Consider the following 14,084-nt stretch of genomic DNA (forward strand, 5'->3'; position numbering starts at 1 on the left):
CCCCCCCCCCCCGCCCCCAGCAGGGCACACTTCATCATGGTGGGGTCTGTACTTATTATTATTGAAGGTACCAGATGCCAGGCAGCTACGATGTGCCAGGCACTGTGCTAAATGCTCCGTAGGAAACATCTCATTCCATCCTGAAAACAATCCAGGAATTACTTGTCATTAACCGCCCCGCCCGCTTCGCAGATGGGGAAATGGAAGCTCCGGGGCAGGGGGAGGAGAGGATGAGGAATTACCTTGCACCACTGTTAAACGGGAGAACCCCAACTGGATCCAGCAATTCCAGACTCCGGATCGCATGGTCCACCCTACTGAGCTGGGCATCCCCTGCGAGGCCAGTAGGAGCTCTGCACACAGTAGGTACTCAACACGTGCTTATTGAACAAACCAATAATCTGACTTTAACTCACTCTTCACTGAGGGTCTTTCCGGCATTGCTACAAAAGGAGCCAGTCGGATTGCACAGCTTTCCTGACCCTCACCAGCCCAGCCCAGCCAAGGAAAGCGGGGGACCCACAGGAAGGACAATTCATGGTGTGACAAGTAATGGCGTGTCCCCCAAAATCACACACACAAAGGGCCAGCTCAGCTGCCACATGCCGCCCTGCAGAGAGGTGTGCCCTGTGGTTCTTGGCTCAAATGTCACGGTAGGAATAGCACTGCAAAGCCTGTACACTTGACATTTCTCCTCCCTGCCTGTTTGATAACATACAACTGCCCACTTGGTAAATAAATCTGGGGAAAGCACAAGCTGTAAATTTGCTTTTTGAATGATTTAAATCTGCCACCCCTTTACAGATTTCTTGTAACATTTTGCATCATGTTGAGTGCCAAAAATGTGCCAAGTACTGCCCTGGATTTAAGGGAGACCTGGTTCATCTTGGGAAGCATAAAGGTCATGTACAGCCGTTCAGGCTGTAGACTGCACATCTCTGGGTGGTACCATTTAACATGGCTGTGGGAATGGCACCTCCTGGAGTTGTGCAGTGTGTTGGCCCTGCTGGGAAGGTTCCAGCCCATTTCTCTGCTTGTGACAAAACCAAAAGAAGTGGTTTCCCATTGGGTCTCAACCCCTTGTCCCCAGAAAGAGTCCGCTGTTTGCACAAAGGGTGCAATTGTCCTCCAATCCAGAGTGAGGATCTAGGCCATGCGTCTGTAACACTCCACATCTGGGAATCCAGGGGCAAACACAGACCTGACTGATTTTCAGGGTCCATCCGGGGGTGTCCACTGGTTCAGGAAAAACCCATATTCCCTAACCTGGCACTGAGGACCCCACAGGACCTAAGCTGGCAGGCCCATTTTCCATCATTCCCCCAACTCCTCTTAGATGTGGAGTCCATTTGTGGTGCCTGCCCGGCCTGGGTCCACTCCCCCATCTCTGCTCACAGAACCCAAACTGTCTTTTACAAACGTCAGCCAACGACAGGCCGACCCCGCTCCTGGCCCTGTAACTGAAGTGTTCCTGGAGCACAGCCATCCCCGTTCATTGTGTCTCGTCTATGGCTGCTTTCTCACATGACAGAAGAGAGTCGGTGCAACAGAGACGAACCCCACGAGGCTAAAATATTTACTGTCTGGCCCTCTAAAGAGAAAGTTTGCCAACCCCGGGTCTCCTAGCTTAGCCCATGTGTTTTATGGGGGAGTGACCCTTCCCCTGGTTCCAGAGTGGTCGGCAACCCAGGTACCATTCGAGCATCACTTTCTCCAAGCAGAAGTGACTGGCTCACATGACCGGCACATGACGCAAGCCAGGGCAATGAGAGCCTTTCCTGGTGTCTTTGCTGCTGTTAAGAGCGAAGCAAAGAAGAAAGCAAGCCTAAGAATGAGGCCAATACAGAAGAAAGAGAGAGAGAGAGAGAGCATGCATGCCTGTGACATCATTTGAGCTCCTGGATCCAGCTATGCCTGAAACCATCATCCCTGGATTCTTCTGTAACAAGACTCAATGCAGGACTGTCATATGAGTGTGAAGGGGATGCATGCACAACTCTAGGTGGTGACTGGACTTACATATCTACCTTCTATACTGGATTTAAAATCCCCTGAGCATGGTAATGGGACTCTATCTAGCTTTGTGCATCCCACAGTGCCAGGCACACAGGGTGTACTAGAGACATGACTAAAGAAACTGAGATTAACTTTCCAGCCAGACGATTGGTGCTTGCAGGATTCAATTTCTGCCTGTAGCTCAGTCAGTCAGTCAACAACTATTTTTCAAAGTGAACAAGACAGATAAAACCTTGCCCTCACAGAGCTGGCATCCTTCTGAGCATGGCTTGAAAGATACCAGACGGGCTGAGCCAACCTCCCCAGGTCGGGCTCCGAAAAATGGAAATGACCCCTGGATTAATGAGTTGGTTTCACCAAACCTCTCAACTCTATGCACACCTGTGGGATGCAGGCTACCATCTATGAATGATGGAAGAGTTGCTTCGGGTTGCCTTTATATCAGTTGAATGAATTGCGATCAATACCTGATATTGATAAAAATGGATATTTACTACTGCGCTAAGCATGTTATGTACATATCCCATTATCGTTAATAACGACCCTATACAATAAGTTCTATCACTGTTCCCACTTTACAGATGAGAAAACTGAGACCAAACAGCCTAAGAAGAATTCCTTACATTTATGACTGCCAACAAAGTGTCAAGCATTCCTAAGGGCTTTCCCATATCCGAATTCCTGCAATCACCACAAGGACCCGATGATAAGTACTGTTCTTTTTATCGTCCCCATGTTAACAGATGGGAAGTTAAAGCACAGAGAGGCCAAGCAACTTGACCAAGGTCATAGAACTAGAAAAAAGGAGGAGAAATAAGATGTGAGCTCACGTAGCCTGACCCAGAGCCATTCTGCTACAGAAATATTTGATACTTGCTTCTAAGACGACAAAAGGATTGCGGCATGACCCCCGATTAGGAGGGAAAGAAGGGGTGCCAGAGGCCCATGGACTCTCAGTGCAAGGATTTAGCTGAGACAGTGCGGGGTCCCCGCCGAGGCTGTAGCTGTGAGCCCCTGCACTGTTCCCCTCCCTCTCTGGGCTTCCCTCTGCGTATCGTGGGAAGTTACGCTGGGTGACTCCCAGGCCCCGGCCTCTGGACTCCACGCAGACTCTCTGGCCACGCTCCCCTCCCAGCCACAGAGAGGTGGACCAGACACGTGCCTGAGAAGCTTCAAAACTGCATTCCCAAAATATCCGAGCGACTGGCAGATGGAGATGTTGCATGCAGGCGCGGGAGGAGAATGACTTGGAAATAAAATGAAAGATGCCAGAGAGAACATAAACAGCGTTGGAGGACAGGATGGAGCCCGGAGGTGCTTCTCTGCTTCCCTGTTCCTGAGGTTCTTGCTCAGACCAGCAAAGAGGCTCTTGTCTGTTCTTTCCATCCACCCATCCATGCAACAAATACTTTTCGAGCATCTCCTAAGGACCAGGCGCTGGACCAGGTGCCAGGACAATCTGTCACACGGACTTGGACGGACACCTTTAGAAGCTGGACATCCCTTGAAGAATATAGATGCTCACAGAGCTCTTTTTCCATTTGGAAAGACACTCAACGTGATCACAAGTGCCCACACGCTCAGCATCACCCAGCTCCCATCTCAGGAGGCCCGATGTGAAATAGCTGAACTACAGCCCCGCCGCCAGCTGGTCTCGCCAGCCTGCTAAACAAAATGAGAGGCACAGAGCACGGCCCCGCCCACAGCGGGGGGGTCAACAGAAACTCGGCCTTTCCCTCTTTCCCACCCGAAATCCTCCCTCCCACAGGCCCAGACCCCCTCCCAGCAACCGAGCACAGAAAGGTCTTGGGATCGCCTTCCAGAAAGTTCAGAGCGGTTTTACTTACAGCCACGGAGGCGTCTGGGCAGGAAAAGGTCCCAAAATTTCCACTTCATCCTCGCTCGACTGGCAGCAGCTGGATTCACAGCACTTCTGACAGCAGCGGTGGCAAGTCCACCTGCATAGCAGCAGGTCGGAGATTCTAGAAAGAAAACCCTGAGGCCAAGGCGGGAAGTGGGCAGGGGAGAGGGGTGGGGGGGGGGGGGTAAAGGAGGGCAGAGAGGAGGAGGAGGAAAAAAACACCCAAAATTATAAGGAGCCGACGCCCCCCGCCATCCAGGGGCTCTGTCTCCACCGTGAACACAGAGCAAAATGTTTTCCATTTCTGTTTACCAACTGCTGGCATGAGGATGGCAAACACCAACTCGTGGGAGCCACTAACAGAGAGCAAAACATTTACAGGTATTTTCTCCTGTAGTTTCTGGGAACGTCTTTCTTGACATGTGGGTGGGTTGTCTACAACACCGTGAGGGCCAGACAATATGTTCTCAAAACACAATGGATATGACTCTGTCTTCTTGAAAGCCAAGCAAAAATCTTTTAAAACCATCATCTCTGGGATACGAATGTAAACAGACATAATCGAGCGGAATAAGTAGCGCTGGGGAGGGAACCCCATCTCCGGGACCAGCATCTCTTCACGGGGATCTCCCTTCCACAGAAAGACCTCGCAACGGTGCTGTTATCAACATCTGGTGATTGTTTAAAATTCCATCTCCCCACAGCCCCACAGAAGACTCCAAAACGAAAGGCAAGCATTTCATGGTTTGAAACCAGACCAAACGGACCACTGAATTCACCCACCTTGTTTAACGGTTCCAACTGCCCTTTTAGAGATCCACGATGAAGCCAGGGGCGCAGGGGGTGGGGGGATCACAAAAAAGAGAGAGACAAGACCAGTTTAGCAATATTCCAGCAACTCAAAAAAGAAAACAGAAAGAAAAGGGACAAAAAAGCCCTCCTCTTTCCACTTACCATCGTGGGAAGGGAGCTGACTTCCTAGCAAGGTGTTGCTATTCCCAGGGCTGCTGGTAGGCTCCTGGCTAACCAACACCGAATAAATGGGAAACTTGAGCATTTCGATCTGCTTTGCACCGTATGCTGTTATGAATCAGCCCGGGTGGATAGACAGTCAAGCTATCCAACGCAGCCACACTTCAGAAGACAAACCTTCCTCTACAGAAACAGCCAGGAAGCCCACCCAGAGGGACGCGCTCAGCAACACACAGGCAGGCACAGAGGGGATGTGACTCGGCACCCCCACCCTCTCGGAGGCCCTACCTTCCAATTCTGCTCCAATGGTGACGGTAGGGAGCTTCATATGATCACCCACAAATAGAGGGAGCCGAAAAGGAAGCCATAACTGGTCCTGGGGGAGGAGGGAGGGGCTTCCTCCCTTCTTCGGCCCCATCCCCCACCCCATCGTCTTCTCGCAGGATCCCAAGGCACGGGCTCCCTCCTTCTCTTCCAGGCCAGGGTCTCGAAGGCTTTCCAAGTGGGCCCAGTAAACCAGGTGGGTTAGGAGGGGGTCCCGCATCCCAGCCTGGGACATGTCCCAGAGAGGAAAGGAGGTGGGGTTCAAACTCAGAACTTTGAATCTAGAGGGAGAAAGTTAGGGTCTTTTTCAATTCTCTTGCAAGGAGGAGAAAGTCTTCATTTGGTACCATTGCATTTAACATCTTTCTACCACTTGCAAATCTCTCTACCCCTCCTTCCTTTTTAAACAGAGAGCAGACCCCCCCTCGGAGCCATGGAGATAGCTCCATCCAGCTAAAATCTAATAAAGTGGCATTTATTCTCATTGTGTTTATTTTTCCAATTGCCTTCTGTTTATATCAAGTGATCCTGGTTTTCTACTATGGTAGTGACATAAAGTTTTCCTTTTCATATGATTTCTTAAAGTTAAAAAAAAGTGACTCCATTTACAGAAAAAATATTAAGTAAGTAACAGTACAGGTGGTACAAAGCTCGTGAAAAAGCCAAAGTCCTTGAAGCGGTAAGGGAGTGACTGCAGCTTGGGAAGCAAAATCTCAGGCACCGATTACAAACTTTTCCAAACGGAAACTCAAACCATACACAGAGCAAGAAAGTGCAGGGGGCCATGCAAAGAGCTGAGCGGGCAGGCGCTAGTTCCGGCCTCCCCAGCAGCCAATCGTGCAACTTGGGCAAGTCAGGGGGCCACTCTGAGCCTCGGTTACCTCTTTTCTTTAGTGGAAGGGCTAAGCTAGGACACTGACTATGAAAATGCTGGTGTGCTGACCAGCTGCAAAATATCTGCACCCTTTCTGTGGCTTATGAGAACAAGGAGGTCTGTCAAGTCCAGTTGGAACCTACCAGGCACCAGGGACTGTCCTGGCTGATCCAGGAGTGAAGAGAGCAGCAAACAGCCATGCCCTCGTGGGGCTTCCATGAGCAAGTGCTAAGAGAAAGGACAAGGATAAAGGGACGCTAATTCACAATCCATGCCCATTCTTTTCATCTGGGGAGGCATTTCCCGAGTACTTGGTGATTTGGAGAACCATTTATAAGACCACGATGAGCAGAGACAAGACCACCTGCGGACCTCCACTGAGGACCAACCATCCAGCTTTCTCAAGGCCCAGTATAAGATGAGTGTCAGGAGGCAAAGAGAAGCCAAGGAAGATGAAGAGGAAAGAGAAGACGCTCTGATGCTCCCAAGCACGTCGTCTTTCCTCACATCGGGTCCACTGGCTTTGTGTGTTTGGCCCGATGGAGAATTGATTCAAGCCAAAGAGAAAGAGAAAGAAGGAGAACCCAGACATTCTAGAAGAGGGGTTGGCAAACCATGACACGCAGGCCAAATCCAGCTGGCAGCCTGTTTTTGTGCAGCCCTCCAGCTAAGAATGGTTAGTACACTGTCAAATGGTTGGGAAAACGTCAAAAGAAGAATACTTCTTGACTCATATAAAATATATGCAATTCAAATGTCAGAAGAGAATATTTACTATCTGACCCTTTACAGAAAAAGTTTAACACCTTGTTCTAGAAGGAAAGTCAACAAACATCACTGGGCCATCCTCATACTAGATGTTTAACAAATTCCCCACCACCCTCCCTCTTAGATCTCACCATGACCCCTAAGCAGCTGTGTGACCTTGGGCAAGATACTTAATTTCTCTGTGCTGAAAGTGGTCATTAAGAACCACAGAAGCCTGTTCCAACATTGTTCATTTCTCACTAGATTGTGTCTTCTGAGGGGCAGGGACCATACTGTTTTCACAGCTGTATCCCCAGTGCCCACATATAGTAGGTGGTCACCCAAGTGTTTGTCGAGTGACTACTGAATAGTCCCCCTGACAACATCCAGCACACAGTAGGTGTACAGTAACTATGACGTTCACTGAACTTGAAAAGAAGACCTAGGGACTCCATGAAAGGAAGCCAATGGAGTGAATCTACACCAGGCGACGGAGCACAGAGTTCCTGGCAGCCAGAAAAGGACAAAATGAGGGATGTGTGAGCCAGAGGGGAACCAGGGGACCAGCAGCCCCCGGGCTGTGGCCAAGGAGAAGTGAGGCCAGATGCACCCCGAATGTAGGAGCCTGTAGGCTTCTCTGTCGGGCTCAGAGAAGCCAGCCCCAGAGGCAAGCCGCTCAACGGGTGTGACTGCGTGACCTTGACACTGACCTGTAGCCACTTGCCCCCTCGTATTGAGGAGAAAGCTCTCTTAGTCAAGCAGCCCCCACGCTCCCAAAAAGATGCTTGTTACTAATGTCAGCCCAAGGATTCTTGGGGGAGTTTCCCCAAGGTAATAGGGGTCCAGAACTCCCAGACCCCAATTCAATGGCCTAAAGTAATCAGCGGCCACCGCCAACCAGCACGCCTCTGGTGCGTCCCCCACCCGTCAGCACCCAGTGCCCGGGAGAGAGGATGTCCTTGTCCCTCCTGGCCGGAACAGCTGCCTCGGGCTCCCTCCGCCGGCCAATTAGCCGGAGCCGTCACCACGGCAACGCCAGCTGGCGGGCCGGGCGGCCGGCGCGCCCCGGGCCGCCCTCCCCGCGGCCCCTCCCCTGGGGTGGGGTGCAAGAGGGAGAGGGAGGGGGGAGTGGGGAGAAAAGTCCGCCCCACCCCCCCATTCCCTCCCCAGGAAGCGAGGGTGCGCGGGCAGAGTCCACACGGGGTCCTTCATCCCGGGGTGTGGGGGTCCCCAGCCTCTTCTCCTGGGGCGCTGCCTCGCCGCTGCACAGGTTGCCTGCGCTCGGGCATCCTTTTTCTCGAGGCAAGTTTGTGGGAGCCTAACCGGATGCCCTCCCTTGGGGGCGCTCCCAGTCCGAGGGGCCGCGCACCCCCACCCACCCCGCGGACCTTGCCCCCCAGCCTCAGCCCTACCTGGATGTACGCCATTTTCGCCCGCGCGCACTCACTCCGGCCCGGGCATGGCGCCGCCACGGCCACTTTGCCCTCGCCAACAGGAGAGGGGGGAGAAAGCAAAGGGGGAAAGGAAGAAGGCAGCCGGGTGGCCCCAGACGTGACTGGCGTGGCTGATGAACGGCGCCCGCCCCTCCGCCGGCCGCCCCGTCCTTGCCTTTCCCTGCGTTCCGGCTCCCGGAGTCGGGGCCGCCTCCCAGGGTGGGAGAGCTGGGGCGCCCAGGGCCCCCGCCTCGGCCTCCCTCGCTGTCCCGCGCTGCCCCCGAGGCGCTCTCCGGGCTGGAATCAAGCCGGGGCGCCTGGGGAGGGAGCCTGGGGCAGCCGCGGGGACTGCAGCGACCCCGACGCAGGCGGGGCCGGAGACGCGGGGGCCGGTGCGCGCCAGAGGCGGGGGAGGGGGATGGGGATGGGGAAGCGGGTGGGAGGGGGCGGTGCACGGGTCAGCCCATCCGGTCGGCCCCGGGGCTGGCACCTACCGAGAGAAGAGCCCCCTGGGCGGCCCTGACGCCGAGGGGACACAGTCCAGCCCGCCATGGAGTCTGGAGCTGGGAGGGTCCTCCCCATCCAGCCCTCTCCCAGACCAGCTTGGAAAAACTTTACTCCCGCCCCACCCGACGCGCCTAGAACTGTTGCGGCGGGGAACGCAGAGGCCAAAGGCATGGGAGCCTTAAGTTACGGTGGGGCGTGGGGCGCCCCGAGGGAGGCGCTGCAGCCGGGATGCAGGGGCGCGCGGGGAGAGCGGAGCGGCGGGTCCCCCTAAACCTGCCCGAGTTGCGCCCTGGGCTCAACAGGTCTGGCGTGGGGCGGCCCAGCAGCGCCACCCAGCGTCGCACCAGCGCCGTGCGCGCCACTGCCAGCTCGGAGCTCCGCGCCAGCGAGCGTGCGCCCCCGGGCGGGTCCGCCCGCCTGCCTGCGTGGCTGCGTGGCTGGGGCGCCCTGGGCCTGGAGGCCTCCGCGCGCCAGTTCACCGCCCCAAGGCTGCGGAGCTGGGGCTGGCTCTCCAGGGACGGGTTTGACGTGGAACCTTGGCCTCCGCTGGTTCTCCTCTTAAAATGCCCAGCCATCTCCTGTTGCCAGACTCCAGTTTATCGACCTTTGAACCTCCCAGCGCCTCTGTCCTTTCGTCAGTGAAACTGGCATAAAATCTCTGCCCTGCCTATCCTCCAGGGCTGTTTTGTGGGAATAAATAAGGACATGAATGTGGAAGTCATTAGCGAAAGATGTAATATACATACTTGTATATATTCCGTGTAAAAATCTAGCCTAGGTATACGGTTTTGAGTAGGAGAGAATATTTCATTGGTAGCACGTGGCATGTAGTGCAGGTTGAGCGCTTATAATTCTGCAGGCGCTGTGCTCTACGCCTCACAAGCATGATTTGCTTTCATCCTCGTCTGCCTTGCTCATTCCCGTACCTGACTGGAGTAGGCACTCAATAAATGTTTATATTGTTGCAGTTGACTCCTCTTAACTTTATGAGGAGGGCCAGCCCCGGTGCCCTAGTGGTTAAGTTCAGTTCCTGGATGCAGGCTTATACCACTCATCTGTCAGTGGCCATGCTGTGGCAGAGGCTCACATACAATAAGAGGAAGATTGGCGACAGATGTTAGGACGAATCTTCCTCAGCAAAAAAACAAAACAAAACGAAACAAATTTTTATGAGGGAGGTGCTACACTTATCCCCTATTTACAGATGAGGAAACTGAGGTGCAGAGAGAGAAAGCTGCTCTACCCAGGCATGCCAGCTGGCAGGTGGTGGCCCTGGTGTTTGAACCCACGAGGTCTGCACTCCTAACCACCTTAGGGGATTTATCCACGGTGGTTCTTCAGCCCTGATGGGGAGGGGCGTTTGGTGGGGAGTGGGCTCCACACAGGAGGGGTGCCTAATGGGATGGGTGCTTCTTGGGGGGACCTGAGAGGGGAGAGGACTTTCCCAGGTGCCCCCATGAAGAATAGCTAACCTTTTTCAGACTGTGTGCCAGGCTCTGTTTTAGACCTTTTCCACAAATTCAGTCTTTTATTTCTCTGATAACAGTGAGGTGGGCACGATTGCGTTCTCACTCTGTAGATGAGAAAAAAGGAATCCTAAAGAGGTGAAGTCACCGGCCTGGGGGTATCGGCATCCGGGAGCTGGGGTTCAAAGACAGCAGGAGCCGGAATCCTTCCTCCAGCCTCTGCCCCTTGCCGCCTCACAATGCCGGATCTTCGGGGAAGGGGCAAGAAATCCCTAGGGTTAGTTTGGTACCTTAATCCTTAAAGACCGAAAGCTGTCTGAGAATACCAAGCCCCCTCCTCCAGTGAAGGAGGTTATTTAAAGCAGGGATAACAGAACCTGTCTCTGGGATTACTAAATGCTTCCATGTATATAAAGCACCTGGCATGCAATAGGTGCTTCATAAACGCTTATTGAAGGAGTAAATGGATGGTAATAATAGCCACTGTGGATGCCTCCAACTCATGAGTCATTATTACGATTGAAGGCCAGTCCCCCGCATGCCTTCTTCTTGAAGGCTCCCCAGAGCGGTACAAGGTGGGTCCCATCCTCGTCCCATTTCACAGGGCAGGAGGCTGCAGCTCCTCGAGGAGGGGTGAGTCATCCAGGGTAGACAGGTGAGAAGGATAAAAATGCAGGTCTGCTCAGTTCTCAAGGCCCAGCTCTTTGTGGCTGTGCTGTGCTGCCTCCAGTGAAGGAATGAATGAGAAGTCAGTCCTCAGTCACTTATCAGAGGCCTCGGATGTCACTCCGAGACTGAACTTCAGGGTCCCCGGCCCCGCGAGCCTCTCCTTGCCCCTCCCAGGGACCTGCGGTCCGGCTGTGAGGTGTGACCTGGACTCAGACCAAGGCTGTGCCTGTCTGGACAAGGCAGCTGGCCCCCTCACAGGTCTCGGAGGAGAAGCCCCCAGTCCAGGGCACTGATGAATGGGTGGAATTGCATGTGACCTGTGATATGATAAAGGGAGGCCCGGGGGGCTGTGGGGGTACAGAGAAGGGGCCCCGACCTCCTGTGGTGAGGGTCAGAGAAGACTTCCTGGAGGGGGTGACATTAAGCTGAATCCCATAGAGCCGAAGATGGGGAGATTATCCTAGAGCCCAGGGGTGCTTAATTGGGGGTGGTGGGAAGTCCATGGATAGAATTCTGGGGGATCCATGAATTTAGAAAGGAAAAAAAATTACATTTCCCCTAATCTCGACTTGAAATTCAGTCTCTCCTTTCGTTATGAATACAGGCGATAAGCCTCAACAATGTTAGCACTTACCAAGGTGTTACCAATGGAAATCATGCATGTTCATATCACATGACAGTTGTTGCAAATAACTTGAAATTTTGTTTACACTCTTCACTGCTTAAAAATTGCAACAGTTACTAGGCCCACCACTAGATCTTTCTATTTAATGCATTGATGAAGAGACACATACATTATTATATTTAAATTGGTTTTAATATTTTGATAAGTGTATATCAATATAATTATAATTTCATTATAAGCCTCTGTATTCTACTCTGTGATTTAAAAGACGCTATTCTGAGATGGGGTCCTTAAGCTTCAGCGGTCTGGCAGGGGCTCCATGGCACAGAAAGGATTGAGACCCCCTGAAAGCAGCATTCGTATTAGCTTAGAGGTAAGCATGGGAACCGCAAGTGGTTCCCCGGCTGGAGTGAGGGGACGGTGGTGCCAGGTGAGGTTCAGCAGGTAGAAGGGGCCAGATGTCGGGCAGCCTCGTAAGTTAGCCCCTTGATGATCAAGAAGGGCGAGCCTCAAAGATTTTGGCAGGGGTGTGTGTGTCTGTCTGTGGGCATGAATAGACAAAGCCTGGAGGCAGGGAGGATGTTCCAGCAATCCAGGAAAGAAGTGATGCGAGTCTGGACTAAGGTGCTGGCAGTAAGTCACTGGCTGTAACTGAATGAGCAGGGATGAGGTCGTGGAAGGCAGAGGAGGCTGCGGGAGGCAGGTCTGCTGGGGGAGGAGTCGGGGCTTGGGGTTTGCATATGTTGAATCTCAGATATGTATTATCTAGGGTTCCTGAAAGAAACTCAGTTCAATCCAGCTTGAGCCAAAAAGAACTTGTGGTCTCGTTAGCTGGGAAGTCCGAGGGCCAATCCTACAGTCGTGGCTGGATGTAGGGTTGCAGCAGAGGTCACAAGGACTTGCACTCTCTCTCCACATCTCATCTCTTCACAATTTCTCTCTGAACATGAGGATTTTCTTTTCCTTGAGTAGGTTTGCTTCGCATGGCAGAAAAATGGCCGCTAGTGCCTTGAGCTTATATTTTAACAGTTTATGCTCCAAAAGGAAGAGAAATTTTTAATGAATTCTTAAGGAAGAACCCTAATTGGTCCTGCTGGGGTCACGTGCCTACCTCAGGACCAGAGTGCTGTGTCTCTGCCGGAGTCCGCCTGGGCCAGGCTACCAGAGCTGTGTGGGCATCACGCGCCATGATCCCAGAAGGACCAGGTAGAGGGAGGAGGAGCATGTTCTCTAAGAAAGAGATGCCGGGAGCCGAAAACAACACGCCCACACTAATGTGGCTGTGGAACCTCCCTCCAGGCGAGATGTCCAACGGGCAGATTAGATGGTTCCAGAGTTCAGCCCCTCCTCCCAAAGGAAGACACTCAGAGCTGGGGATCAGGACGTGAGGCTTCAGTCACCTCCTGGTGGCACTCCTGGGCTCCTCTCAGCCTCTCATCTTCTCCGCTCAAAGACCCAGCCCTGCATGGCAGATGCGGGCACATAATAATGGTTTTCTCTTCAGGATCCTTAAGAAGGTATTCAGAGGTGACAATGCCAATCGCAGACCTCAGGGTACCTATTATCATTAAAAAGCACCCAAATGGCAGAAAGAGTCGCTGGCATCCATATGGGCACCAGACATTCTGGTTAGGTGACTTTCTATTTCTGCCATACAGGCTGATGACGCTTGTCTGCTAAATCAGTTTTAATTATACGGCTTCCAGAACATGCCATTCAGATCCTGTTTTAGCTGTGCCGGTAACCCTGGGCGGTGTTTCGTTCAGCCGGGCAGCAAGAAGGCTCCTGGCTAATTAAATAGCCGGTCTGGAGATGGCAAGGGCGGCCACCTGTTAAGTATGGTCCACAGGGTTGACATAACCAAGTAACCCCGCGTAGAAGTCAGACCGCTTTCATCTCCATCCTCACCAGGGGGAGTGTGGTTTGATCGCAAGAGATCTGGCCCCTAATCCAGCCTTGCCTACATAATAGGTGTGTGGCCTTGGGCGAGCCACTTAATCCCTGGGAGCCTCAGTTTTCCTCACCTGCTGAATGGGTATAATACTTCCCTCCCAGGCTGGTGTGAGGTAAGGCAGAAGAGAAAAGTGCATTTGGAACACTAGTGCATTGTTCAAAATTAGTGGTTTCTTTCCCCCATAGCATCCATGTGATCTGTGGCCACGGTGCCTCTTATCCTATCTTATGGTTGGAAGGGAAATGCGTGTCAGGGAGGTGGGAGGGATGATGTGGAGGTTAAAATCCTGGCCTCCGGGGTCAGCCAGGCCTGGGGCTCAGTCGTGCCGCCTGCCACATAGCCGCTGTGTGACTTCAGACATGTCTCTCTGTGCATCTCAGGTCCCTCCTCAGTGAACGGGATCCTAGCAGCCCCTGTTTCACGGAGATGAGGATTCCACGGGCCCCTCTATCATCGTCCCTTAGCACCGAGCCTGCCACCAAGGAGGTACTCGAGAAATGCTATTGCCCAGTTTTTATTTTCAAAATATAACCACTCCCCCCCCCCCCACCGACAAGTGGCTATTATTACTAGTAACTGTACTAGGTGCTTTTTTACCCAGAATGGTTTTTCTTTTTTCTGTGTGGCCAAGATTGA

The 14,084-nt window shown here is 52.9% G+C and overlaps 1 protein-coding gene across 17 annotated transcripts in view; it reads right to left on the reverse strand.

Annotated features, from left to right (window-relative positions):
* SYT17 (synaptotagmin 17) overlaps positions 1–9,230 on the reverse strand; it is a 105,658-nt gene extending 96,428 nt beyond the window's left edge. Inside the window, exons 1-5 of one of the 17 annotated variants that reach the window (XM_046668454.1) lie at positions 8,207–9,230; positions 6,191–6,275; positions 4,832–5,454; positions 4,661–4,683; positions 3,864–4,012 (exon numbers count right to left, since the gene is read on the reverse strand). In XM_046668454.1, coding sequence (XP_046524410.1) covers positions 3,864–4,012; positions 4,661–4,683; positions 4,832–4,934 — 275 coding nt within the window. In that variant the 5' untranslated portion in view covers positions 4,935–5,454; positions 6,191–6,275; positions 8,207–9,230. Of the gene's footprint in view, positions 1–3,863; positions 4,013–4,660; positions 4,684–4,831; positions 6,276–8,206 lie in introns of those variants that run through there. The other 16 variants (XM_046668455.1, XM_046668456.1, XM_046668453.1 and 13 more) reach the window with 16 other exon arrangements.
* Positions 9,231–14,084: the final 4,854 nt, after the last annotated feature.

This window comes from Equus quagga, chromosome 7 (genome assembly GCF_021613505.1).
Source record: "Equus quagga isolate Etosha38 chromosome 7, UCLA_HA_Equagga_1.0, whole genome shotgun sequence".
In the NCBI taxonomy this organism is placed as follows: domain Eukaryota; kingdom Metazoa; phylum Chordata; class Mammalia; order Perissodactyla; family Equidae; genus Equus; species Equus quagga.